The sequence below is a fragment of the Schistocerca serialis genome, chromosome 1 (assembly GCF_023864345.2).
Source record: "Schistocerca serialis cubense isolate TAMUIC-IGC-003099 chromosome 1, iqSchSeri2.2, whole genome shotgun sequence".
In the NCBI taxonomy this organism is placed as follows: domain Eukaryota; kingdom Metazoa; phylum Arthropoda; class Insecta; order Orthoptera; family Acrididae; genus Schistocerca; species Schistocerca serialis.
Window position 1 is genome coordinate 69,620,473 of NC_064638.1, and position 26,567 is coordinate 69,647,039.

The 26,567-nt window shown below is 41.2% G+C and overlaps 1 protein-coding gene across 1 annotated transcript in view; it reads right to left on the bottom strand.

Annotated features, from left to right (window-relative positions):
• LOC126461608 (protein KIAA0100) overlaps positions 1–26,567 on the bottom strand; it is a 320,706-nt gene that overhangs the window by 58,597 nt on the left and 235,542 nt on the right. Inside the window, exons 27-28 of the mRNA XM_050096009.1 lie at positions 16,124–16,328; positions 3,988–4,197 (exon numbers count right to left, since the gene is read on the bottom strand). Of these exons, the coding sequence (XP_049951966.1) occupies positions 3,988–4,197; positions 16,124–16,328 (415 nt within the window). The remainder of the gene's footprint in view (positions 1–3,987; positions 4,198–16,123; positions 16,329–26,567) is intronic.

The window sequence follows — 26,567 nt, forward strand, 5'->3', positions numbered from 1 at the left end:
TTTCTTTTGCTTCCTTGTTCTAACAAACAATCTTGTCATCACTAATTCCGTAACTATTCCTGCCAGTGTCCAAAATTATTCTTGCGTAACTTCGCTAACCCTGCCACAGCCACCGTAGTTATCATGCATTTATTCTCCAGTTAGGTGTTATTACGTGTTGACACATGCTACTCCCAGAATAGAACTTAAGCAGCTGCTAGCCGGGGCTTGTACAACTGGCCCTTACTAGCGTAGATAATATGCAATCTTTCTTACCTGTTATTCCCATTAGTCGTTTATTTCCACTCTGGTATTCTGAATCTGTGGATTCTGCTAGTAATTATAACAACGCTGATCATTTGCAAACCCAGTCACCACATAAGCAAACAGCGATTGGCATTCACCTGTTCGGCTTTATTCCACTTAGCTTGTGTAGCCCTGCCCCCTTTTGTCTGCATTGAAGTTTATTTCTAGATGCTACTGGGGTTCCCGTGACAGAAATGTCATGTACACTATGCAAGCATTCAAAAATCAACTAATGATTCATTCAGAAATCAACTCGGAATGTGTTCAAAAACCAGCAGGGATACGTTTCAAAATCATGTGAATAATTGATAGACCAACGTGTGCTGGATGCTAGACGCTTTATGAAACAAGGTTCTTTACCCCCCTCAAGAATATGAATTTCGTGCCCCCCCCCTCTCCTCCCGAAATTGCTGCCTGAGGCAAATACCCCAGTTTGCACCCCAACCCCTAGATCCAGGCCTGTTGCGCACTTGAGAATCTGGCAGCTTGGGCACACCAGTGAAATTTTTCTGTGTTGTTTCTGGTTGCTTGGTGCTACTGCTTATACAGACAGCTACACATCAGTAGCCAGAAGAGGGAGAAGGTACTACTCATACACGACACAACTGTGCATGAGCATGAGCCTGCTTGCAACTGTTCAATCGAATCTAATGCAAAGAGTTGTGATGTCATGCTCATCGGAGGCAATTTGTTGTTATAAAGCACTGCATGGTCTTCCTAAAGACTTTAACATATTTTGCTGTAGGCAGGCACTTGTATGAGCATTCTATGTGTTGTGTGTTTTGTTGTCGTATAAGGCGCATTTCCTTTGCAATGTAAGTTTTATTTTCGTTTTTTTTTCTATCAGTCATGTTTTATTGCTGCAGTGTTACTTTGCAGTAGCGGGATACAGTAATATTCTTCGTTAGAGTATTGGTTCCTACCAATCAAATTTACAAAACTTTAACTGGAATTCTAAAAAATTCCTTTGTTCTTCCCGGTTTTCTCCCGGATGAAAAAATTACCAGGTTTTCCCCAGATCTCCTAGTTGTCCCGGGTCGTATACACCCTGTTTATTGTATTATAATGAGTTATCAGTTTTAGGCTCACCTCCATTGATACTGAACTGAAATTGAAGGTAGAAATGGAGAACTCCATTTTTAATTGTTCCTTTCCAAAGGAGGACCCACAAGTACTGCATTAGCGTAATTCTGGTGCCACAGCAAATGTGAGTGATGTTGACATTAGTGTTAATAGCACTGAGAAATTACCCCTCTCTGTCATACTCCATTTCATTATGAGCAGGATCAATCAGTAACTGGGTAGATAGCTTTGGTCTGTTTTACTGATTTAATGTGATCAAAACTGCTTAGGATTTTATGTCAGACTGATGGGTAGAATTTTACTTTAGAGTTCACTGAACAGTTAATGCAAAGCTCTCCTTATGTTTGTTTTGCTTTCATTCCGTTTTTGTTTGTCTACAACACTTTGGCTACATTTAAATCTAAGGTGATGCACTCTTCATTTACACAGTAGGTTTATAATGTGAATGTTGAACTGTGATGGTCTTTCCCGGTCCTCAGAACTATGTTTGACATGTACCTGTCTAAGGCTTATTTTGAAATACTACTCAACATTTACATTCAACATTTCCAGTCTCAGAGATGAACATTTGATGTTGACTGTTCAGGTAATTTGAAAATTTGTACTTGTCATAATTACTAAGCAGAAATATCTTCCTGCCTATTGTTGCTACTGACACACATAGTAAATAATACTATAAAAACCTTAGAATCACTGATTACTGCTCTACATTAACTCAGTCAAAAAGTTTGAGCCAGTTGGGAAGCAGAAGATCAACATTGTTATCCTTAGGGATCAGCTTTATGTCAAACTTCTCACAGTAATTTTTGAATATGGCATTTGGAACAGTATCACACAAATCTCTGCCCCTAACACACAATCTAATCACTCCAGTCTCTAGCTGGTAAGTTTAACTCTCTACTTAATACTATAACATGACATGAAAATTACATGCAACCATCTCCAAGTTTACCCTGAAATGTTCCAGCACGTTAGCTCCGGAGGCACTGTCTATAAAAACACCCAACTGCCATGTTCAATATCCTTTTCACACTTATCTTAACCAACATTATTTCACATTCAAAATCAGTTCTACACCATCAGATATTATTCTAATATTCATAGCTATAAACAGACCTCCACCATTGATTCCAGCCTATTTTCAGATACACATTCTTCTCAGTTTTTAAAATTTAACTGCAGTTATCTCCTGGTTTCATACACAATTTTGCTTCTTGCTCTATTGAGGCATTATTCCCTATTATAATGGAGAATATTTCTGGGACCTTTCCACAGGTGCTAAAGTTGTTAATGAATACTATATTAACATTTTCTTTCTCCATCCATCATGTTGAGTACTACTGTTTGTGGTTAATATGGCCAATATTTTTCTCTTTCAGAAAGCAGAATGTAATTTATAGGGACTGTCTAGCATAAAAGATCCACATATGCACAGCACTTGTACTCTGTTACAATAGCAGTGTCTAGTGAATGGTTGACCTATTAAGGAAACCAGACAACTCTCCATCCAGTAGCAGTCAGAGTGAAATCGGCATTCAATAACCATCTGTGATTCTGATTTAAGCTTTCCACTTGGCTTCAAAGCACAGGATTGTGATTGCTTCTGGGAACAACAATGCAAAACTCTGGCTTGGCTTCCACTCAATGTGCAAGGCTAACTGTATTCACCAATACAGAACCAAGGATGGCCTCGAAACACAGACAACAGGTATCATTCCTGCCAACATGAGCCACGTTTGTAGCCAGTTGCACACAGTGTGCTCAACAGCTGGCATCAATAGCTCTTCCACATCGTTGTTGAGACCCTCTGGTAAACATACTGAGTGGATAGTGCCTACTTTTCCGAACCTGCCTGCTATTTCTGTAATGTGTTTCATCACCTATCCAGAGCTTTCACAGAAATCAGCACCAGCCTCAATGAACGAGGCATCCTGTGGTAACTAAGACAGACTTTACACAATGGGAAAGACCTCTTACCTATTTTTAATGCATTATGGGACAGCCGTGTGACCATTATCCAGTTTCTCTTTCCACTCAGAGATTCATTGCCCCACCACTGTTCACTTTTCAAAGCCAAATGACTGGGAACCAACCAGGTCATGCTTGTCAGATGGTACTGAGACATCAGCGATCTATGGTGACTGTAAAGACACCAGAGGTGTTGCAGCTTTCACTGTAGATATCTCAACACCACTACAGCCATGAGCAGTGTTATGAAGCCTCTCAACCACAGCCAATGTGGCTTTCATCTGTTTCCAAACAGTATCTAATTACCCCTGCATCTATAACCGGCAGGCAATTACAGTAAACTACACAAGCAGTTTCCAGATATTGTAAGTACTTAGGATGACTACTAGCTATCTCTATACTCCAAGTCCACACCCACAACAATAATGCTTAAAAAACACACCAATATTTAGGAGGCAAAAAATAATAAACACTACTCAAAATAGATGAACACACATAAGCTATTCACATTTCACAGAAGCACATAAGATAAAGACAAAGTAAACACTGTGTACAAACTACGTAACTGTCACTGGCAGCTGCTCTCAATCAGCCACTGGAGCCCTACTTAGTAACATTAAAAACTAGAAAGCCAATATGAAACTGATTTACCATCCAACAGGTCATTTTCTCCAGCACTAACTGTTGCGTAGTATTGCATGCACTCTAGTGAACCAACCCATGTTGTCTTAGGAACAAGAGTTCTGTCTTTCCAAACTGGACGATGAATTCTTTGCAATATTTCTGCTTTTGCAGCACTCAGGATTACATAACCCTTAGTTTCACAACCTTTCAGAAGCACTTGGCTATTCACGAGAACAACTGTAACGAAAACAAAAAATATTTAGAAATCAGTATTCAGTAACATGTAATTGAAATTGAACTAATAGCCATCAGTAACAATAAATTATGAATTTCACAAAATATGAAAGTGTGACTAGCTAATGAGACACATTATATAGCACCATATTCCCAATGATGTACAGAAAGATAAAAGACAGTATAAGATGACATACCAAGTCTGAGAATGAAGACATAATGTGCAAATATTAAATGAAGGGATAGCATGCAAGTTTGTGTGTGTGTGTGTGTGTGTGTGTGTGTGTGTGAGAGAGAGAGAGAGAGAGAGAGAGAGAGAGAGAGAGAGAGAGAGAGAGAGAGAAGCATAAGGATACACACAGGGAGTTAGGGAGTTTCTGATGAAACAAGCAAACATCGCACCGAGAGCTGGTACAATCAGCAGTTCTGGAGGGTAAACGTCATACAGAATACGATCTATACTCAGTGGTATCCTATACTCCTATAAACAATACTTTGAAACTCTCATGACTGGGGTTGGTGAAGGTGACGGTAAATTAATCATTTCAAAAACATTACCAGTAACTTTATTAGGGAAGGAAAGTTGCCACTCACCATTTAGTGGGTTGGGGTTGATTTGGCAGAAGAGACCAAAGAGCGAGGTCATCAGTCTCATCAGATTAGGGAAGGATGAAGAAGGAAGCCAGCCGTGTCCTTTCAAAGGAACCATCCCGCCATTTGCCTGAAGCAATTTTAGGGAAATCACGGAAAACCTAAATCAGGATGGCTGGATGCGAGATTGAACCATCATCCTCCTAAATGTGTGTCCAGTGTGCTAACCACTGTGCCACCTTGTTTGGCACAATTTAGTGAAGATGCTGGGTCGCAGGCTGGCACAACAAAAAGACTGTCACAAATAAGCTTTTGGCCAGCAAGGGCTTCATCAAAAATAGATGACAGATACAACACGCGCGCACGCGCACGCACACACAGTATCTTTAGTGTATTGTGTATCTCAGACAGACATGTTGTTGTTGTTGTTGTTGTTGTTGTCTTCAGTCCTGAGACTGGTTTGATGCAGCTCTCCATGCTACTCTATCCTGTGCAAGCCTCTTCATCTCCTTAGCCTACATCCTTCTGAATCTGCTTAGTGTATTCATCTCTTGGTCTCCCTCTACGATTTTTACCCTCCACGCTGCCCTCCAGTACTAAATTGGTGATCCCTTGATGCCTCAGAACATGTCCTACCAACTGATCCCTTCTTCTAGTCAAGTTGTGCCACAAACTCCTCTTCTTCCCAATTCTATTCAATACCTCCTCATTAGTTATGTGATCTACCCATCTAATCTTCAGCATTCTTCTGTAGCACCACATTTCGAAAGCTTCTATTCTCTTCTTGTCCAAACTATTTATTGTCCATGTTTCACTTCCATACATGGCTACACTCCATACAAATACTTTTTTAAACGATTTCCTTGCACTTAAATCAATACTCGATGTTAACAAATTTCTCTTCTTCAGAAACGCTTTCCTCGCCATTGCCAGTCTACATTTTATATCCTCTCTACTTCGACGATCATCAGTTATTTTGCTCCCCAAATAGCAAAACTCCTTTACTACTTTAAGTGTCTCATTTCCTAATCTAATTCCCACAGCATCACCCGACATAATTCGACTACATTCCATTATCCTCGTTTTGCTTTTGTTGATGTTCATCTTATACCCTCCTTTCAAGACACTGTCCATTCCGTTCAACTGCTCTTCCAAGTCTTTTGCTGTCTCTGACAGAATTACAATGTCATCAGCGAACCTCAAAGTTTTTATTTCTTCTCCATGGCTTTTAATACCTACTCCGAATTTTTCTTTTGTTTCCTTTAGTGCTTGCTCAATATACAGATTGAGTAGCATTGGGGAGAGGCTACAACCCTGTCTTACTCCCTTCCCAACCACTGCTTCCCTCTCATGTCCCTCAACTCTTATAATTGCCATCTGGTTTCTGTGCAAATTGTAAATAGCCTTTTGCTCCCTGTGTTTTACCCCTGCCACCTTCAGAATTTGAAACAGAGCATTCCAGTCAACATTGTCAAAACTTTCTCTAAGTCTACAAATGCTAGAAACGTAGGTTTGCCTTTCCTTAAACTTTCTTTTAAGTTAAGTCGTAGAGTCAGTATTGCATCACATGTTCCAACATTTCTATGGAATCCAAACTGATCTTCCCCGAGGTCAGCTTCTACCAGTTTTTCCATTCGTCTGTAAAGAATTCGCGTTAGTATTTTGCAGCTGTGACTTATTAAACTGTAGGTTCGGTAATTTTCATATCTGTCAACACCTGCTTTCTTTGGGATTGGAATTATTATATTCTTCTTGAAGTCTGAGGGAATTTTGCCTGTCTCATACATCTTGCTCACCAGATGGTAGAGTTTTGTCAGGACTGGCTCTCCCAAGGCTGTCAGTAGTTCTAATGGAATGTTGTCTACTCCTGGGGCCTTGTTTCGACTTAGGTCTTTCAGTGCTCTGTCAAACTCTCCACACAGTATCATATCTCCCATTTCATCTTCATATACCTCCTCTTCCATTTCCATAATATTGTCCTCAAGAACATCGCGCCTGTATAGACCCTCTATATACTCCTTCCACCTTTCTGCTTTCCCTTCTTTGCTTAGAACTGGGTTTCCATCTGAGCTCTTGATATTCATGCAAGTGGTTCTCTTTTCTCCAAAGGTCTCTTTAATTTTCCTGTAGGCAGTATCTATCTTACCCCTCATGAGATAAGCCTCTACATCCTTACATTTGTCCTCTAGCCATCCCTGCTTAGACATTTTGCACTTCCTGTCAATCTCACTTTTGAGACGTTTGTATTCCTATTTGCCTGCTTCACTTGCTGCATTTTTGTATTTTCTTCTTTCATCAATTAAATTCAGTACCTCTTCTGTTACCCAAGGATTTCTACTAGCCCTCATCTTTTTATCTACTAGATCATCTGCTGCCTTCACTATTTCATTCCTCAAAGCTACCCATTCTTCTTGTACTGTATTTCTTTCCCCCATTCCTGTCAATTGTTTCTTTATGCTCTCCCTGAAACTCTGTACAACCTCTGATTCTTTCAGTTTATCCAAGTCCCATCTCCTTAAATTGCCACCTTTTTGCAGTTTCTTCAGTTTTAATCTACAGTTCATAACCAATAGATTTAGTCAGAGTCCACATCTGCCCCTGGAAATGTCTTACAATTTAAAACCTGGTTCCTAAATCTCTGTCTTACCATTATATAATCTATCCGAAACCTGCCAGTATCTCCAGGCCTCTTCCATGTATGCAACCTTCTTTTATGATTCTTGAACCAAGTGTTAGCTATGATTAAGTTATGCTCTGTGCAAAATTCTACCAGGCGGCTTCCTCTTTCATTTCTTCCCCCCAATCCATATTCACCTACTACGTTTCCTTCTCTTCCTTTTCCTACTATCGAATTCCAGTCACCCATGACTATTAAATTTTCGTCTCCCTTCCTTGTCTGAATAATTTCTTTTATGTCTGAATAATTTCTTTTATCTCATCATACATTTCTTCAATTTCTTTGTCATCTGCAGAGATAGTTGGCATATAAACTAGTACTACTGTAGTAGGCGTGGGCTTCGTGTCTATCTTGGCCATAATAAGGTGTTCACTATGCTGTTTGTGGTAGTTTACCCGCACTCCTATTTTTTATTCATTATTAAACCTACACCTCCATTACCCCTATTTGATTTTGTATTTATAACCCTGTATTCACCTGACCAAAAGTCTTGTTCCTCCTGCCACCGAACTTCGCTAATTCCCACTATATCTAACTTTAACCTATCCATTTCCCATTTTAAATTTTCTAACCTACCTGCCTGATTAAGGGATGTGATATTCCACCCTCCAATCCGTAGAACACCAGTTTTATTTCTCCTGATAACGACGTCCTCTTAGTCCCCGCCTGGAGATCTGAATGGGGGACTATTTTACCTCCGGAATATTTTATCCAAGAGGACGCCATCATCATTTAATCATACAGTAAAGCTGCATGCCCTCGGGAAAAATTATGGCTGTAGTTTCCCCTTGCTTTCAGCCATTTGCAGTACCAAAACAGCAAGGCCGTTTTGGTTAGTGTTACAGGGCCAGATCAGTCAATCATCCAGACTGTTGCCTCTGCAACTACTGAAAAGGCTGCTGCCCCTCTTCTGGAACCACACGTTTGTCTGGCCTCTCAACAGATACCCCTCCATTGTGGTTGTACCTATGGTACGGCTATCTGTATCGTTGAGGCACGCAAGTCTCCCCACCAACGGCAAGGTCCATGGTTCATGGGGGAGAGGCAGACAGACATACCATGTTGTAAATCAGAACTGATGCATACATTACTCCTTATGTTCTCGATAAGCATTTAAAACATGTACCAGCTTTTCTTTCCCTGAATAATTTTTTTTTATACATAATCTGGTTTTTAATTAGAATCACAAGCAATAATTTAGTAGAAAAGAGATAGGTAACTTTGCTGGCAAAGCAGAAATACCAGTGTGACTAATCCAACACCTATGATGGGTCTCAATGAAGTATTGTTACATTGAACATATCAAATGTGCAAGTATCAATTCTAGCCACTGTAGCTGATGAAACTCAATTAAGGCAGTTGTTTACAATAAGTGGACCAATGAGATTGCGGTGGTCATCATCGTCATCGTCATTGTCATCATTATCATCATCATCATCATCATCATCATCATCGTCGTCATCATCATGTTTGCTGCATTTTGCTCTTTTCTTTCAATTGTTGTATTTCCATCCATTATGCAGATCATCCGGGATCTGAGCCCACTTCTAACCTTGCCTTCTATTCTACTTCTTCACATTCCTCCTGAAATGGTTTTTAAAATTCCATCTTGCATTCTCGCTACCTGGCTAATCCAACTTTTCCTACATTCAATTACATCCAATGATTGCCTTCTTTCCCCATTCTCCTCAGGCAGCTCTTCATTTGTCACTTTGTCTACCCATTTTATTTTTTCTATTCTCTGCAATGTCAACATTTCAAAAGCCTTTAATTGACTCCTGTCTTCCTTCCGCACGCTACAAGTGCATGCCTGACCAAACACTTAATAACATTGTCCTTAAGCCTATTTACATACCATTAAAGAATATACAGGATGATTCAGAAAGACTTTAAAATTTTGGAATGCTACAGAAATTTATCGAGATAACTTACAGTACTGGTAAATTTGTCATTTTGTAGCAAATCACTTCATGTTTGACTCACGTAGTACATCAGTACCCCATTCTGCCATTAGGAGTGTCAGCGTAGTGCACAGTTAAAATGGCTACATTCACTGGCATGAAGTGCATATGCGCGGCTTTTCGGTTTCATGCAATGAACTATGCAACAAATATTCAGCATACATTTTGCTATGGATATGCTAATGAACCTCCAAAGCAGGAATAAAATTTAATCTTGGCAAAATTTCAAGGTTTCCTTAATAATCGCTCTCCAGGTCATTGGATTGGCTGTGAAGGGCCAATTGCATGATCACCTCACTACCCAGACTTGACACTACTGAATTTACTCCTCTAGGGTGTCATTTAAGACCATGTGTATGTTACTCCCCTACCAAATGATTCAGCTGATCTGAAAAATAAAATCTATGCACAAGTTATGCCTGACTTTTTTGCAATGATTGTGGGAAGAAATTTATTGCCATTGCGATGTCTGCCACATTACGAATGTTAGTCACACTGAACCAAAATTCCACTTGATAGTTTTATGTGAAACTACAGGTCGTTTCCAACAAAGTGACAGTAGATACTGATTGCACAAGTTATCTCACTAAATTTCTATATGGTTCCAAAGTTGTACAGACCTTAAGTTGTACAGACCTTTTGGACACATCCTACATATCCCACTTCTTAGTGAATCCCAAATTTGTCGTTTATATTCTTGATATAATGACTGTGAAGCAACTCCAGTTGGCTCTATTCTACTACCTAGGTATTTACAATCTTACACATATATTCACTTCGCCTCCTTTCAGCATAATTTTTATCTTGTCATATACACACCTAGTTTCATTATTTTCATTTTCTTTACTTAAAAATCTCCTTGACCTTTCCTAGGGTCTATTTTCCACATCTGGTAAGAGAAGAACCACATAGTTTGAAAATAATGAACACCACAATCTTTGTTCACTGATTTTAACACCTTTGTCAATTAGTAAACAATACTCAATCATATCCTCTAAATATACTGAAAACTTCCTGGTGACTACAATCTCAACATGGACTGTGTAGTGGTCAGCTAGTGTTTCAATGATATGGGATACATACTACCATATATGTGCACAGAACTGACTGTAGTAAATCCTTTAACATTACTTATGTGCCAAAACAATACTGATGGGTACAACACTTTAAAACTTCTGACTGTGGTGCAAAAAAGTTTCCATTACGCACAGTAAGTATTAAAACGTAACAATAAACTGTTTTGTCACAGATGACGGGCATTGGCCCCATACCGATCTGGTATAATAAATAGATCTGACTATTCAGCCAATGTCCACATTTTATCATGACGAGTTTTCTGAAATACATGTGGGTTCCAAAGGACTGAGAGTATAAAACATTTTAAATACAGTACATCTTGAAAAGTGTAGGTGATACACAGGAACCTCACTTTACAACTTTACCTCAATAATATAAAAAAATTACACTTTCCCTCAGAGTTGAAAATTTATCAGTCCTTTGAATGGTAAAGGTTTTATACACCAGCGTAGAAATTCCCAGCACTTTATGAAATGAAACCCAGCAAAAAAAAAAAAAAAAAAAAAAAAAAAAATATCCATTTTTGGAAAGACCTTTGATGCGTGGCAACACGTACACTGCAAATTTTCATATAAATACAAATTCCAGCAAATGCAGCAAGACAGCTTTTGCATCCCGCAACTACCCTCCCGACCTGGTACAGAAGCAAATAACCAGAGCCACTTCCTCATCTCAAACCCAGAACCTCCCACAGAAGAACCTCAAAAGTACCCCACTTGTGACAGGATACTTTTCGGGACTGGATCAGACTCTGAATGTGGCTCTCCAGCAGGGATATGACTTCCTCAAATCCTGCCCTGAATGAGATCCATCCTTCATGAAATCCTCCCCACTCCACCAAGAGTGTCTTTCCGCCGTCCACCTAACCTTCGTAACCTCTTAGTTCATCCCTATGAAATCTCCAAGCCATCTTGCCTACCATCTGGCTCCTACCCTTGTAACCGCCCCCGGTGTAAAACCTGTCCCATGCAGCCTCCCACCACCACCTACTCCTGTCCTGTAACCCGGAAGGTGTACACGATCAAAGGCAGAGCCACGTGTGAAAGCACCCACGTGATTTACCAACTGACCTGCCTACACTGTGAAGCTTTCTATGTGGGAATGACCTGCAACAAACTGTCCATTCGCATGAATGGACACAGGCAGACAGTGTTTGTTGGTAATGAGGATCACCCTGTGGATAAACATGCCTTGGTGCATGGCCAGCACATCTTGGCACAGTGTTACACCGTCCGGGTTATCTGGATACTTCCCACTAATAACAACCTGTCAGAACTCCGGAGATGGGAACTTGCCCTTCAGTATATCCTCTCTTCTTGTTATCTGCCAGGCCTCAATCTCCGCTAATTTCTAATTTCAATTTGCTGCCACTCATACCTCACCTGTCTTTGAACAACATCTTTGCCTCTGTACTTCTGCCTCGACTGACATCTCTGCCCAAACTCTTTGCCTTTACAAATGTCTGCTTGTGTCTGTGTATGTGCGGATGGATATATGTGTGTGTGTGTGTGTGTGTGTGTGTGTGTGTGTGTGTGTGTGTGTGTGTGTGCGCGTGTGTGTTTATATATATATATATATATATATATATATATATAAAAAACAAAGATGATGTGACTTACCAAACGAAAGTGCTGGCAGGTCGATAGACACACAAACAAACACAAACATACACACAAAATTCAAGCTTTCGCAACTAACCGTTGCTTCGTCAGGAATTCGTCAGGAAAGAGGGAAAGAGAGGGAAAGAAGAAGGGATGTGGGTTTTAAGGGAGAGTGGTAAGGAGTCATTCCAGTCCCGGTAGCGGAAAGACTTACCTTAGGGGGAAAAAAGGACTCGCGCGCGCACACACACACACACACATATCCATCCGCACATACACAGACACAAGCAGACATATATATATATATATATATATATATATATATATATATATATATATATATATATATAAAAAAAACAAAGATGATGTGACTTACCAAACGAAAGTGCTGGCAGGTCGATAGACACACAAACAAACACAAACATACACACAAAATTCAAGCTTTCGCAACTAACCGTTGCTTCGTCAGGAAAGAGGGAAAGAGAGGGAAAGAAGAAGGGATGTGGGTTTTAAGGGAGAGTGGTAAGGAGTCATTCCAGTCCCGGTATATATATATAAAACAAAGATGATGTGACTTACCAAATGAAAGTGCTGGCAGGTCGACAGACACACAAACATCTTGATCTTTAAATATGTCTGCTTGTGTCTGTATATGTGTGGATGGATATGTGTGTGTGTGCGCGCGAGTGTATACCCGTCCTTTTTTCCCCCTAAGGTAAGTCTTTCCGCTCCCGGGATTGGAATGACTCCTTACCCTCTCCCTTAAAACCCACATCCTTTCGTCTTTCCCTCTCCTTCCCTCTTTCCTGATGAGGCAACAGTTTGTTGCGAAAGCTTGAATTTTGTGCGTATGTTTGTGTGTCTGTCGAACTGCCAGCACTTTCATTTGGTAAGTCACATCATCTTTGTTTTTAGATATATATTTCCTACGTGGAATGTTTCCCTCTATTTTTTATATATATATATATATATATAAACACAAATACACACACAAAATTCTAGCTTTCGCAACCAACGGTTGCTTTGTCAGGAAAGAGGGAAGGAGAGGGAAAGACGAAAGGATGTTAGTTTTAAAGGAGAGGGTAAGGAGTCATTCCAATCCTGGGAGCAGAAAGATTTACCTTAGGGGGAAAAAAGGACGGGTATACACTCGCACGCACACACACACACACACACACACACACACACACACACACATATCCATCCACACATATACAGACACAAATGTCTGTAATCAAAAGCCCTGCCGAAGGACATAGTTCAGTTGTTCTAGTCCTGAGTGGTGTTGGTTGACAAAGGGCTCGTTCCCAGAAAGGTGGGAGGAATGGGGATTTGAGGGGAAATGGCATGGGAGATCTATTAGCAGACTAGGTCTGGGGGTAGTGCCTGTCTGTGAGGGCCTTTGTGAGACAATTGACACTGCATATATGCCATTCCCAATTGGCCAGGTGTATGGGATGGATTTTTTGGTGTGAAAGGGATGACAACTGCATAATTGAAAGTACTGTTGGGGGTTTAACATAGACAGGGGTGCAGATGGAACCACCAGAGAGGTGGAGTTCTACTTCTAGGAAGGTAGCACGTTGGGTTGAGGAGTACCACGTGAAGCGGATGGGAAGATGTTGAGGTTGTGAGGAAATAAAGCTAGGGTGTCTTGACCTTGAGTCTAGATCACGAAGATATCGTCAATGGACCTGAACCAGACTATGGGTTTGCTGTTATGGGAGGCTAGGAAGGTATCCTCTAGATGGCCCATTAAAAGGTTGGCATAGGAGAGTGCCATGTAAGTGCCCATGGCTGTGAACTGGATTTGTTTATATACAGGGTTATTACAAATGATTGAAGCAATTTCACAGCTCTACAATAACTTTATTATTTGAGATATTTTCACAATGCTTTGCACACTCATACAAAAACTCAAAAAGTTTTTTTAGGCATTCACAAATGTTCGATATGGGCCTCTTTAGTGATTCGGCAGACATCAAGCCCATAATCAAGTTCCTCCCACACTCGGCGCAGCATGTCCCCATCAATGAGTTCGAAAGCATCGTTGATGCGAGCTCGCAGTTCTGGCACGTTTCTTGGTAGAGGAGGTTTAAACACTGAATCTTTCACATAACCCCACAAAAAGAAATCGCATGGGGTTAAGTTGGGAGAGCGTGGAGGCCATGACATGAATTGTTGATCATGATCTCCATCACGACCGATCCATCGGTTTTCCAATCTTCTGTTTAAGAAATGCTTCTGCTTTAGCCTTTTCCGTAAGATTTTCCAAAGCGTCGGCTGTGGTACGTTTAGCTCCCTGCTTGCTTTATTCGTCAACTTCCACGGGCTACGCATGAAACTTGCCCGCACGCGTTCAACCGTTTCTTCGCTCACGGCAGGCCGACCCGTTGATTTCCCCTTACAGAGGCATCCAGAAGCTTTAAACTGCGCATACCATCGCCGAATGGAGTTAGCAGTTGGTGGATCTTTGTTGAACTTCGTCCTGAAGTGTCGTTGCACTGTTATGACTGACTGATGTGAGTGCATTTCAAGCACGACATATGCTTTCTCGGCTCCTGTCGGCATTTTGTCTCACTGCGCTCTCGAGCGCTATGGCGGCAGAAACCTGAAGTGCGGCTTCAGCCGAACAAAACTTTATGAGTTTTTCTACGTATCTGTAGTGTGTCGTGACCGTATGTCAATGAATGGAGCTACAGTGAATTTATGAAATCGATTCAATCATTTGTAATAACCCTGTACAGTCCCTTCAAAGGAGTAGTTGTGGGTAAGGATAAAGTTAGTGAGGTGTATGAGGAATGAGGTGGCAGGCGGATTTGGAATCTGAAGGACCTTGGGAAATATAGTGCTCAACAGAGGTAAGACCATGAGCATGAGGGATGTTAGTGTATAGGGAGGGAGTGTCAACCCGCCCAATCCACCCTCTCAGCACTTCCTATTCCAGTCCTGTCATAGATTTATCCTACCCCATCAGGGGCCAGGCCACCTGTAAAAACAGCAATGTCATTTACCAGCTCTCCTGCAATCACTGTACACCTTTTCCTACTGGTATGACTACCAACCAACTGTCCATCAGGATGAATGGCCACTGCTAAACTGTGGCCAAGAGCAAAGTAGACCACTCTGAGGCACAATATGCAGCTGAACATAATATACTTGGTTTCAATAGCTGTTTCACTATCGAGCCATCTGGACCCTTCCCTCCATTACCAGCTGTTATGAACTGCATATCCTTACAACACATTCTCTGCTCCCGTAATCATCCCAGCCTACAATAACATACTGTCTTCACACCCTCCACACAACAGTTTGCAACCCCCTCTGTTCTATCATGTCCTCCCCACTCTCTTCTCCCACCTTGTTTATTTGTCACCCTCTGCCAATGCACCTGCCAATCTTTCCCCAATCCTCTCCTTTTTCTTTCCTAATTTCCCCACCTTTCTGTGTCACTACCACCTGACACTGTGTTTGTTGGTATTCTGGTTTCTACACACTCCATCAGACTGCATTCATCTCTCTCCCCACCAGTACAAAACTATCCCCTCCCCCCCCACCGCCCCCCCTCCTCTCCCACCAGACTGATGCTTGCATCCTGCATGATAGTTGCACTCTGGCCCGAGATGCTGGATTTGGTGATCATATGTGCCAGAGGTGTGCTTGCCTGTGTGTATGAATAGTGTCTTTCCGTGTGCTTGCCTGTGTGTATGAATAGTGTCTTTCTCATTTGCTGATGAAGGCTGTGGCCAAAAGCTTTATGGAAGTGTCTTTTAATTGTGCCTGTCTGCAACTTAAAGTGTCTTCTTTACGGTAAGTAGCAATCTGCCTTTTCCTACATTGTTAATAACTGGTACAGTGGGAGGTACCCTCTGCCATGCACTTGCAAGTGGTTTGCAGAGTTTATATGTAGATGCAGATATTTTAAACAGCTATACATCAAACTACTGAGAAGATAGAAAAGGAGTCTAGAATTGGGACAGTAATGGAGCTTTATACTTAGCTGGTAACAGATGTGGACGTACTTAGCCAATTTTTGTGTAGAGCATCATCTTCCTGACAGGCAGCCAAGCCCTGAAGGTGTTGCTCCCTTGTCTGCACTGATAGGTCATCACTGAAAACTACTGCCTTGTTATCTGCTTCAGCTATCAGCTGCTGCAGCATAGTCACTGCATGGCCAGACTGTAGTTTTGTCATAGGTGAAGGAGTAGCTTGCACAGCTGCTGGTGCCTGGAATCACAGGTTAGCAACATGTTCAGTATAATCTTGTTTTACATTTTAATTTGAATACTGACTTTGTTATTAATGCACTGATTAAATATATCTGTACCATAACTTTAAAAAAAGGGCAATAAATCTGAATTCAGATTTGACTGGGCAGAAATGAATAAATTTTAACTTAGACATTTTGGAGAATAGGAAGAACTAGATTAAAGATGAGGGGACAAAACACTGAATCCTTTTTTTTTTTTTAAATTTCCCTGCTAAAAGAAATGGATTCAGTGTTGTTTTGGTTTCTCTATTCCTGTCACTTGTCAGTCTCATGTAAAAGCACATTTCAAACAACTGTTTATTTCATTTCATTTGAGTTCTGTCTTCTCCACTGCCCACATTTGGCATCCAAATGGAGCTGAGCTGCAAACATAATCGTTCATAATTTTTTTCTTGCATCACAGTTTATATTTTCGGATGTTGGCAGCTGTTTCTTGCATCTACTTTCTTATCCACTCTACTTCCTAGATAGCAAAGTTAATTCATCTTTTCAAAGGTTTCTAGTTTAAATTTAACATTTGGCAACTCAGGACATCCACATACAGCACATATCACCACCTTATTCCTTCTTCTATAGGTAGACAGGTAGCAATGTTCTATTTCATTAAGCATACCACTTAATTCCTATTTATTTTCTGTGATACCTGATATATTCTCAGTGGAGCGCATTATGCTAATTTTCTAATTTCACAAATCACTTTCACATTGAGATAATCAATTATTCACTCCACAGTTTATTCAATACATAAGTTATACATTATAGTGGCAATGAGCAACCCTGCCTTGTATCGTTAATTTATCAGTGCTGAAAGCATCTGTCTGCATTGCAAACAGATAGTGGATAACTTTTCTATCCTTGGAGTTCATATCACATTGCTTGATACCCAAGCTGCCTGGCATTTACCTATTTTGATGTGGGAAACTGCCTAAAAACAACATCTGGGCTGGAAGAGTGCTCACAAGTTTCTTCACGTATGTCAGATTTAACAGCCACACATTGATAAGTAGATGCTACAGAGCTACCAAACTGTGGGGACAGTGATTAATTCACTGGCTCACTAGCCCCCATCATTTCTCTGCAAGTGATTCCATCCGGAGCATGCTTGCCAAGCTAAATCTCAAAAGAGGCACATAATGTCGAGGCAGGTACCTCCTATCTCTTAGTCAGTCCTATCTCTTAATAACTAGTTGCATTTTATGTGTGGCTACTGGTACATTGAAAGAAGACTAGAAGCCATAAAATCATCTATAAATAATGAACACTGAATGGGGATAGTTACAATGTTTGTCATACTATTTACAGCTACTAAAAAAGGGGATCACACATAAAATGTTATCCTAACAGCCATTTTTCTATCATTTAAAGCAATCTGGCAGATAATTATAGATTCAGTATCTAAAATAAAATGTGGAATTGGAGGATCACAGAAAGTCAAGAGATATCCCTCAACCTGTCCATAGATGACATGATTCCAAGTAGTATTGTGGGCCAATCAGTGTCAAAGAAGGTACCTATCAACCGTACCTGCTCCATGAAGTCAGTTGTATAGACCTTTCCAGCAGGATGAAGTGAAATCTCCTGTATCTACACTGCAAATGATTAACAGATTGTCTGAAAATTAATATGTAAAGTTCAAGAGTGCAGGTAACATCTCACCAAACAATAGGAGTGTTGTGTCGTCAATAGGCAACGCAAACAAGACAGAAAACTTACACACACCCACGCACGCACGCACGCACGCATGCACGCACACGCGCGCGCACGCGCGCACACACACGCACACACACACACACACACACACACACACACACACACACACACACACACACACACACACACACACACACACACAGAGAGAGAGAGAGAGAGAGAGAGAGAGAGAGAGAGAGAGAACAGGATAGGAATGCAGTGCAGAGACGTCAACACCAAAGAGTTTGTGCAGCACATGGTGAGAATGATGTGGAGGAGTGGATTGGGATGGGGTGACAGAACAGAGGAAGGGGAGACCATTGGGAAGAGGATAGGTGCATGCACAGGAGGTTAGTTGGAGATTGACACCAGAAGGATTACAGGAACAAATCATATGTTGCAAGAATATCTCCCATCTACGTAACTCAGAAAAGCTGGTGCTTGGGAGGAGTATCCAGATGGCACAAATTGTCAAGCAGCCACTCAAATCAAGCATACTGTACTTAGCAGCGTGTTACCCCACAGGTTGGTCAACGCTCCTTTTGCCCAAAATCTGGCAGTGGGTGGATCTACGATGGCCCTGCCTACATAAAATGCTGTGCATAAATTGCAGCAGAGTTAATATATAATATGGTACCTTTCACAGGTGGCCTCGCCTCTGATGGAATAGGACAGGCCTGTGACAGGACAGGAGTAAGATGTGCTAGGTGGATTATTGGACCAGTGATGTGTCTGGGTTTTCCAGAGGGATATGGCCCCTGTGGCAAGAGGTTGGGAGTGGGCATAGCATAGGGACGCACCAGGATATTGTGTTGGTTGGGTGGTCAGTGGAATACCACTTTAGGAGAGATTTATAAGATACCCTTTATTTCTGGGCGTGATGATAGATAGCCAATCCCTGGACTGGACCAACTGAACAATATCCTTCATCAATAAATATAAAACGTGCATCCACAACACATATGCATATTGTGGATGTAGATTTTATTTTTACACAATTCAATTGCTTCTGTTGTGGTCAGCACATGGCTCATGCCGACATGGTGTGTGTGTGTGTAAGAGGGAATACTTATACCACTGTATGTATTTGGATTCAGGCCGCTTGAAACAACCTTCCAAGGTAGCATGATTTAATGTTGAAGAGCAGTCCTTAATATCTGCATATCTGCTATGTTTGAAAATAACAAATTACAATTTTAACAAATATTTTTAACAGCCATATGTGGTGTAATAGTTCAGTGAGAACCATCTGTTACTATGTGGAGGGAATTTTCTTAGGTCAGTCATGGTAGCATAGTTGCTCTGTCACCCAGGTGCGGTGGGTTCGATGGACTGGTGACAGAAACAGGAATCCATTAGATGGGAGGATGGCAACCGGATAGTTGAAGTTTGAGAAAACTTTTATAATGTATCTGGCTAGAGTACATACAGGTGTACATCCTCATCTCCTGGACACAACTTGGCATTGATACATGGTGTCTTCATATTGGAGTAGTGGAGGCAGATGTGGCCGAAGCCCACCAATGCTGCTGGGAGGCTGCCTGGCTGCTTGATGGTGCTGATGCACTTGGTGTTGAGACTGTGGCTGGTGGTCATGGTCCTCATGGCCTGGCTGTAGCAACTGGAGTCACCCTTAACACTGGGCACTAGCATGAAGGTGGGGAGCTATGGGAACCCAAAGTCTAGACATCACTGTTGAAGTGGTAGAATGATATGACAAATCATCTGACCGTTCTGTGTACTCCAATATGGAGGGAATAGTAATAGGTCTACCTGGGTAGAAAACCGGGATCCCAATTCACTTTTACAAAGAGTACTCTATGGCATTGGCCCATTACTTAACTTGAATTTATTGTTACTCTCTCCACCGGTGCAGACTTCCAGGCAAATGGAATAAAGGTCAAGTGACTCCCGCATATTAAACTGTATAAAAAAAATTGACCCACTAAAATTACAGACCAATATCCTCAACATTGGTTAGCTGCAGAATTCTTCAACATTTCCTTAATTTGAATATAAAAAAGTTCTTTGAGATGGAAAATCTCCTGTCCACAACTCTATATGGTTTTAGAAAGAATTGCACACATGCAGAACTCCAGCTCGCCCTCTTCTCACATATTATCCAGCAAACTATGGATGAATGGCAACAGGCAGATTCCCTATTTCTTCATTTCCGAAAATCATCTGATACAGTGCCTCAATGCTCACTGTGAATTAAGTTTTGGGAATACAGAATAGATTCCCAGATATGTAAGGGGCTTGAAGACTTCTTAAGTAATAGGATCCAGTATGTTGTCCTTGATGGTGAGTGTTCATCAGAGACAAGAGCATCATCAAGAGTTTGTAGTGCCCCCAGAATTTTACAAAAGTATGGAGTCACTTGTGTTTCAGCCGCTTCGAACACACGTTATTTTGTAGTGGGTTGTAGCATAAACAGATACACACTGCCGCAGAATGTTATTTGTGCAGGCTAACCGAGAAAGAAGAGCAAAACCGGGCCAACAAGTGATGCACTCGGTTGCAGCAATTCCGTGGACGAATTTCATGCACAAAAAACATTGGTGATTGTTGTGTGTGGTAGAGAGACAACGGAAGAAAAAAAAAAGATTATTATTAATAGTGACTTGGTCTCGAGCAGATGGACATGTATATTGGAATTGTATCGTTGAGAAAAAATGTTATTTAATTTGGTTGAATTCAGTCGTGTACGAATGCCCTAAGAAAGTGTGGGCTTACTGTTTAATGTGGCATTGAAATGGTGTATTGAATTTTGAATAAAGAATATGTTAACAGCCACTGAATTTTGAGAGAGTCTTTATTTGGACTAGATAATAGGATTTGGGAATAGTAGACAAATTTTCACCTTCTTCAAAATATGGACTCTTCGGAGGAGAGTTTGATGCAAGCAGAAGACGCCAGAGCTGCGGGGAAGCTGAGCCTGTATCCGGCATTCAAGTAAGTTCACACTGATAGTCCAAGGAGCGTGGCTCTAAGTTTTAGACAAGATGCAACGGGGCACCGCATAACATGGCAACCAGTAAAGAAAGGACCTGTGAAGAAGGTGGAAGATTAACGAAAGCAAGTTGAAAATATTGACGAGTGTTGCCAAAACAACGAGTAACAGCGAACAAGATTCGAAGATATTTATCGAAAATTGTCCTGTTGGTTAATGGTGATAGAAGCAAGGAAATCGAGTAGAACGAACGCCATCCATTAATTCACAAACGCCGCCGACATCTACAACGCCGCCGCCGCCGTCTACAAACGCCGGCGCTGCCGTCTACAAACGCCGGCGCTGCCGTCTACAAACGCCAACGCCGCCGTCTACAAATGCCGCCGCCGCCGTCTACAAATGCTGACGCCTCCATCTACACCAACACCGACGCCGCTGGTAGCAGATTGTCAAGTCACACCGGGTGAGCGAACTTTGACTTTTGTTCAATTGTGCAGTGTAAGACTTGCGAGTAGGGGGTACTGTGAATGTTGACTCGACTTAAGGCTATGAAGAATAAGATGGAAGGGGATGATCAACAATCAGAAGGGCATGTTGGGGCTATGGGGATAGGAAACCAAGGACCTGATTTATGTCAATTAATGAAGTTTATCAAAACTCAGTTTGAGTCACAGAACACGAGACAAGACGAACTGAAGGCAGAATTAAATTCTAAACTAGATTTACAGAACTCAGAATTAAAGTCTAAATTAGATTTACAGAACACTCAAATGCAACACCTCAAGTTAGACTTTAAGAAAGAAAAGTCTGACTCTCTAAGTGAAAGAGTAAATATTTTGTTTAAAGGCTTAGAGGAGAAACAACAGAAAAATTTATGGGAAATAGCCCAGAAATTAGAGTATGATGTCGACTGTAAATGTAGTAGCCTGGAAACCAGAGTCAACGAAAATTTTGATTTCTTGAAAGATGCCTGTAAGGTCACATTTGATGTGGTTAAACAGGAATTAAGTAACATTAAAACAAATGTACATAAACAAGATAAATTGCTCGCATTAGTTCAGGCGCAAATTTCAGGAGTTAGCTCACGTTTAGAAACTGTAGAACAAAATCTCAAAGAAAAGTTAATTACAACTTAGTTGATCAATCTAACCAATATAGAGAAACAGGTGGATGGGCTAATAGAATGAAAAGTGGAAGAAAAATTAAGCGTTGACATTCCTTCGCCTATAATGACCTCTGAATTAGATCATACTAAAAAAGACTTAGATAACCTAAGAAGGGAATTCAAAATTATTCAGGAAAAACTTGAAAAGAGTACAGTGTCTCAAAATCTTGCTCTAAATAAAGAAATAATTAATGATTTGCAATGGGGATCGAATTCAGGCTTTTCCTGACAGTTCCCTGGGGGTAAACCAGACGGGGAGGTACACCCCATCCATTTCCTAAAACTATTTAATCAGGCTATGCCTAAAAGTTGGGAAGAGGCTAAGAAAGTACAATTTGCGATAGGTTATTTAGAGGGTGAAGCTTCAGAATGGGGCACAGTAAACATAGAGTACTTCACGTCCTGGGAAGACTTTCAAAGAAAATTTAAAGAAAAATATTGGTCGTCCAGTGCACAAGAGAAGTTAATTTCAGATTTATGGGACCCGAAATACTACAGCAACACCCGAGGTTCGATGCATAAGTATTTCGACTGGCACTTGATGAGGGCCAAGTATTTAGACAAACCAATAGAGGAGAAAGGTATGTACAATGTTAAAGATATAAACAGATATGTACAAAACCCCCAGGGATGATGACATTCTGTGTTAACCGGTGGAGTGACGTCCGCTGGTTCCCAAGTTGGATTCGGTGTTGCTCCTACTTTAGTTTTCCTGCACCAGATCCCCTTAACTACTTCAACTATTCTGTCATCTATTCTCATACAATAAATCTATAAACGGTCGTTTTCACGTCAGCCTGAAACGACTGTACTGACAACTGGGTTAAGGGTTATCTCATTTGCGAGACTGACTTGACATAAATTTGTCAACTTTGAAACTGCATTTGGATCTGGAGATATTCCACTAGGAAGCATGCCAAAAACAGAAGGGTAATCTCATATGTGAGTTCCGCAAGGGTAAAACCCGGGGAATGTGTTCTGTACTTCTAGATAGAACATTATAAACGCCAGTGTTGCGGAAATGGCATAATTCAGTGTTACATGATATTTAAATTTTTATAAAATGTTTTGAGCCCTTTGTAAAGTATGATGTGATGGGGGAGGGTTTGTACTCAATTTTGTATAAGGGTGGGTAGTGTAGGCATAGACACAACCAACACTACACAAACACCACACCCTTCATACAGCCCTCGCAAACAAGTGTGACTGGTTCTTCATCATTTGCCATTCCATAGGAGTTGATAAGATCTTTTCTTTGGGGACTTCTAAGGTGACGGTGAGAATGTCCATTCTGTAGGAGACGCCGAACATCATACCTCCTCTGGCTTCTCACCTAAGTACTGGCGAAGTGGGGATCCTGTGGAAGGGGGGAGGGAAGGGTTTCCTGTCTTTGGGGCTGTCTTCTTTCTTTCTTTCTTTCTTTCTTTCTTCAATCTTAGCAACCAACTCTTTTATTTCATTTCTTACTTCTCTTTAGAGTACCAATCTATCTTTCCCTCTATCCACATTCATATACTTCTATCGCTGAAGTCCTTCTATTTTCTGTGATTTAAATAAATCTTCAACTAAGAACCTTAGCTGGCTGAAGAACCATTTTCCACTGTTTAACATACCAAACGGTATCCTTACCTTGTCGTGGTGGTGGGGCTTGCGTGGTCAAACACTCCTGAGAGCTATGCCTGTGGTAGCTTAGCTACTGGTAGGGCCACACAAGCCAGACAGGTTGAAGATGAGGTTCCAGACTAAATGGCATACCCTGGTCCTCCAGGTTGGGGGTTGGGCGTGGGTCTAACAAGCCCCCCCTTGCAAAACCAGTCGTGTTACGAAAGCTAGAGAGGAGCCTTGGATTCGGAACAGACACCCAATACAATGAACTAAACATAGAAAAGGACTACAATTTTGAACATGGAATGTACAGTCTAACCAGGAATTGGATTATGGATGCAAGAAATTCTCATGGGTCTGAGTGTGGTTCCGACCATTTCTTGGTTAAAAGTCGACTCAGAGTCACCATGAAACCACACCAAAGAAGTAAACTAAAGAAAGTGACACGTTTATAAATAGAAAAGGTAGCTCAGGAAGAAACCAGAAATGAATTTCAAGTTGAGATGAGGAATTGTTTTACAGTACTGCTGGAAACAGAGGACTCAGATGTAAATAAGCAGTGGGAAGAAATTAGAAATGTGGTTATAAAGGTTGCAGGAGCAGTCATTGGAAAATGAGTGGCAAGAAAGAAGAAATGGTTCAATGAGGTCTGTGAAGAGGCACACAACAGGCGAAAAGAAGCCCGTGACAAGTAGTTACAGTCAGCAACTGATCAGAGCAGTAAGGCAGAATTTTACAGAGTCCATAGAGAAACACAAGCTATATTCTGGAGAGAAAAGAGGAAGTTCATGAGTGGGGTTATTACAGAAGCAGAAGAAGATTTCCAGGGAAGGAGGATGAAGAACATGTACAGAAAGGTCAACTATCTGAAGAAAACCTATAAACTCACAGAGCAATTCATAAAAAATGCCAAAGGAGAGATGCTGACAAATGAATATCAAATTGCAAAGAGATGGGAAGAATATTTCAGTGACTTGTTAAATTGTGAAGACCCAACGATGCTCTTTAACTTCCCCCGACCACAGACAGCAGACCCTGAATACCTACCACCAACTGTAGAAGAGATCAGGAAGCAGATAAAACAGCTTAAAAAGGACAGAAGCCCGGGAGAAGATGGAATCCATGCTGAAATAATTCAGGAAGGGGGGGGGGGGGGTGAATACCTGGTCGCAAGGATTCACAAATTAATAGAGACCATTTGGAACACTGAAAACATTCCAGAAGACTAGAGGAATGCAATAATCTGTCCCATCCACAAGAAGAATGACCAAATAGTGTGTGAAAACTACCATGGTATCACTGTGCTCAGTATTTGTTATAAGATCTTCTCAAACTGTCTTCTAGATCAAATCCAACTGTTGGCAGATACCATTATTGGAGAATATCAAGGAGGATTTCATCACAGGAGATCTACTATTGGCCAAATCTTTGTCCTATGCCAGATCGTAGAAAAAATGTGGGAGTTTGGCCAAGGACTGCATTCATCGAGAAAGTATGCTGAGGTGTCTGGAAATAGTTTGGTTTTGCCAAGAAACTAGTAAGCCTCATGAAGGCCTGCCTGATGGATACTACAGCAAAGGTAAAAACTGGAAATAAGTTGACTGAAACATTTGAAATAAAAACTGGGCTACGGCAGGGTGATGGACTATCACCTGTTCTTTTCAATCTCGCATTAGAGAAGGTAATGCGAGAGATGTCATCTAATGAACTCACAGAAATCCAGACCGGAGATGTGAACATCAAGTACCTCAGATATGCTGATGCAAGAAGAAACAGACTGATGATATTTGAAAGGAAAGTCCGTCAGAAGATTTTTGGACCAGTTTATGATAATGAGAGTGAAAAATGGAGAATTTGTCATAATACAGAGTTGTATGATATTTACAAAGAATTGAACATCATGGCTATAAGGAAGATGCGACGACTCCAGTGGGCAGGGCATGTTGCTTGGATGCAGGACAACCAATGGCCAAAAACTGTACTCAACAGGCAACCGGAAGAAGGCCTGTAGGAAGACCTAGAACTTGATGGAGTGACTGCGTATCCAAAGACCTTCAGAGGATGGGACTGCTGGAAGCACGGAAGAAAGGAGCCGAAGACAGACTGAAGTGGAGGCAATCTCTCAAACCAGCGAGCGGTCTTTTTGGCTTGATCGCATAAAGTAAATAAAAGTAAGTAAGTAGTAAGGAACATATTTGACCAGGTATTTGTCTTCGTTCACAGGTCCAGTTAGATTCAAGACCAATGTCTTGTATGACATCATTGTGATCTAGCTCATCATGTTGACGACTGAACAAACAGTGTTTCTTGTGGAGCATGTGTTCCACAATGGAGTCCAGTTTACCTCAGCAGTAGAAGCTGCATTTGCAGCAAAGTTCCCAGGAGTGAAGATGCCTAACCACAGTGTTGTACGGAGCCACATCACTAAGTTTCTAAAGACTGGAAGCATTCATACTGCTCCAAAATCAGGCAAGCCATCCACATCCACATTTGAAGAGAAGGTGGCGGAAATGCAAGACATGATGCTCCGAAGTTCAAAGAAATCGGTTAGGCGACTAGCTCAGCAGGCCCACGTGTCCACGGGATCCACTCACAAGATTCTCCGGAAGTCACTGTCGATGTACCCGTACAAAATGTCGGTTGTGCATGGACTGAGAGACACCGATCACCAAGCACATGTGAACTTTTGCAACTGGTTTCTGCCCTTCCTGCAGGGCAATGGTGAGGTGATTCTTGACGTAAAATTTTTCATGGATGAGGCATGATTTCACCTCTCTGGTTATG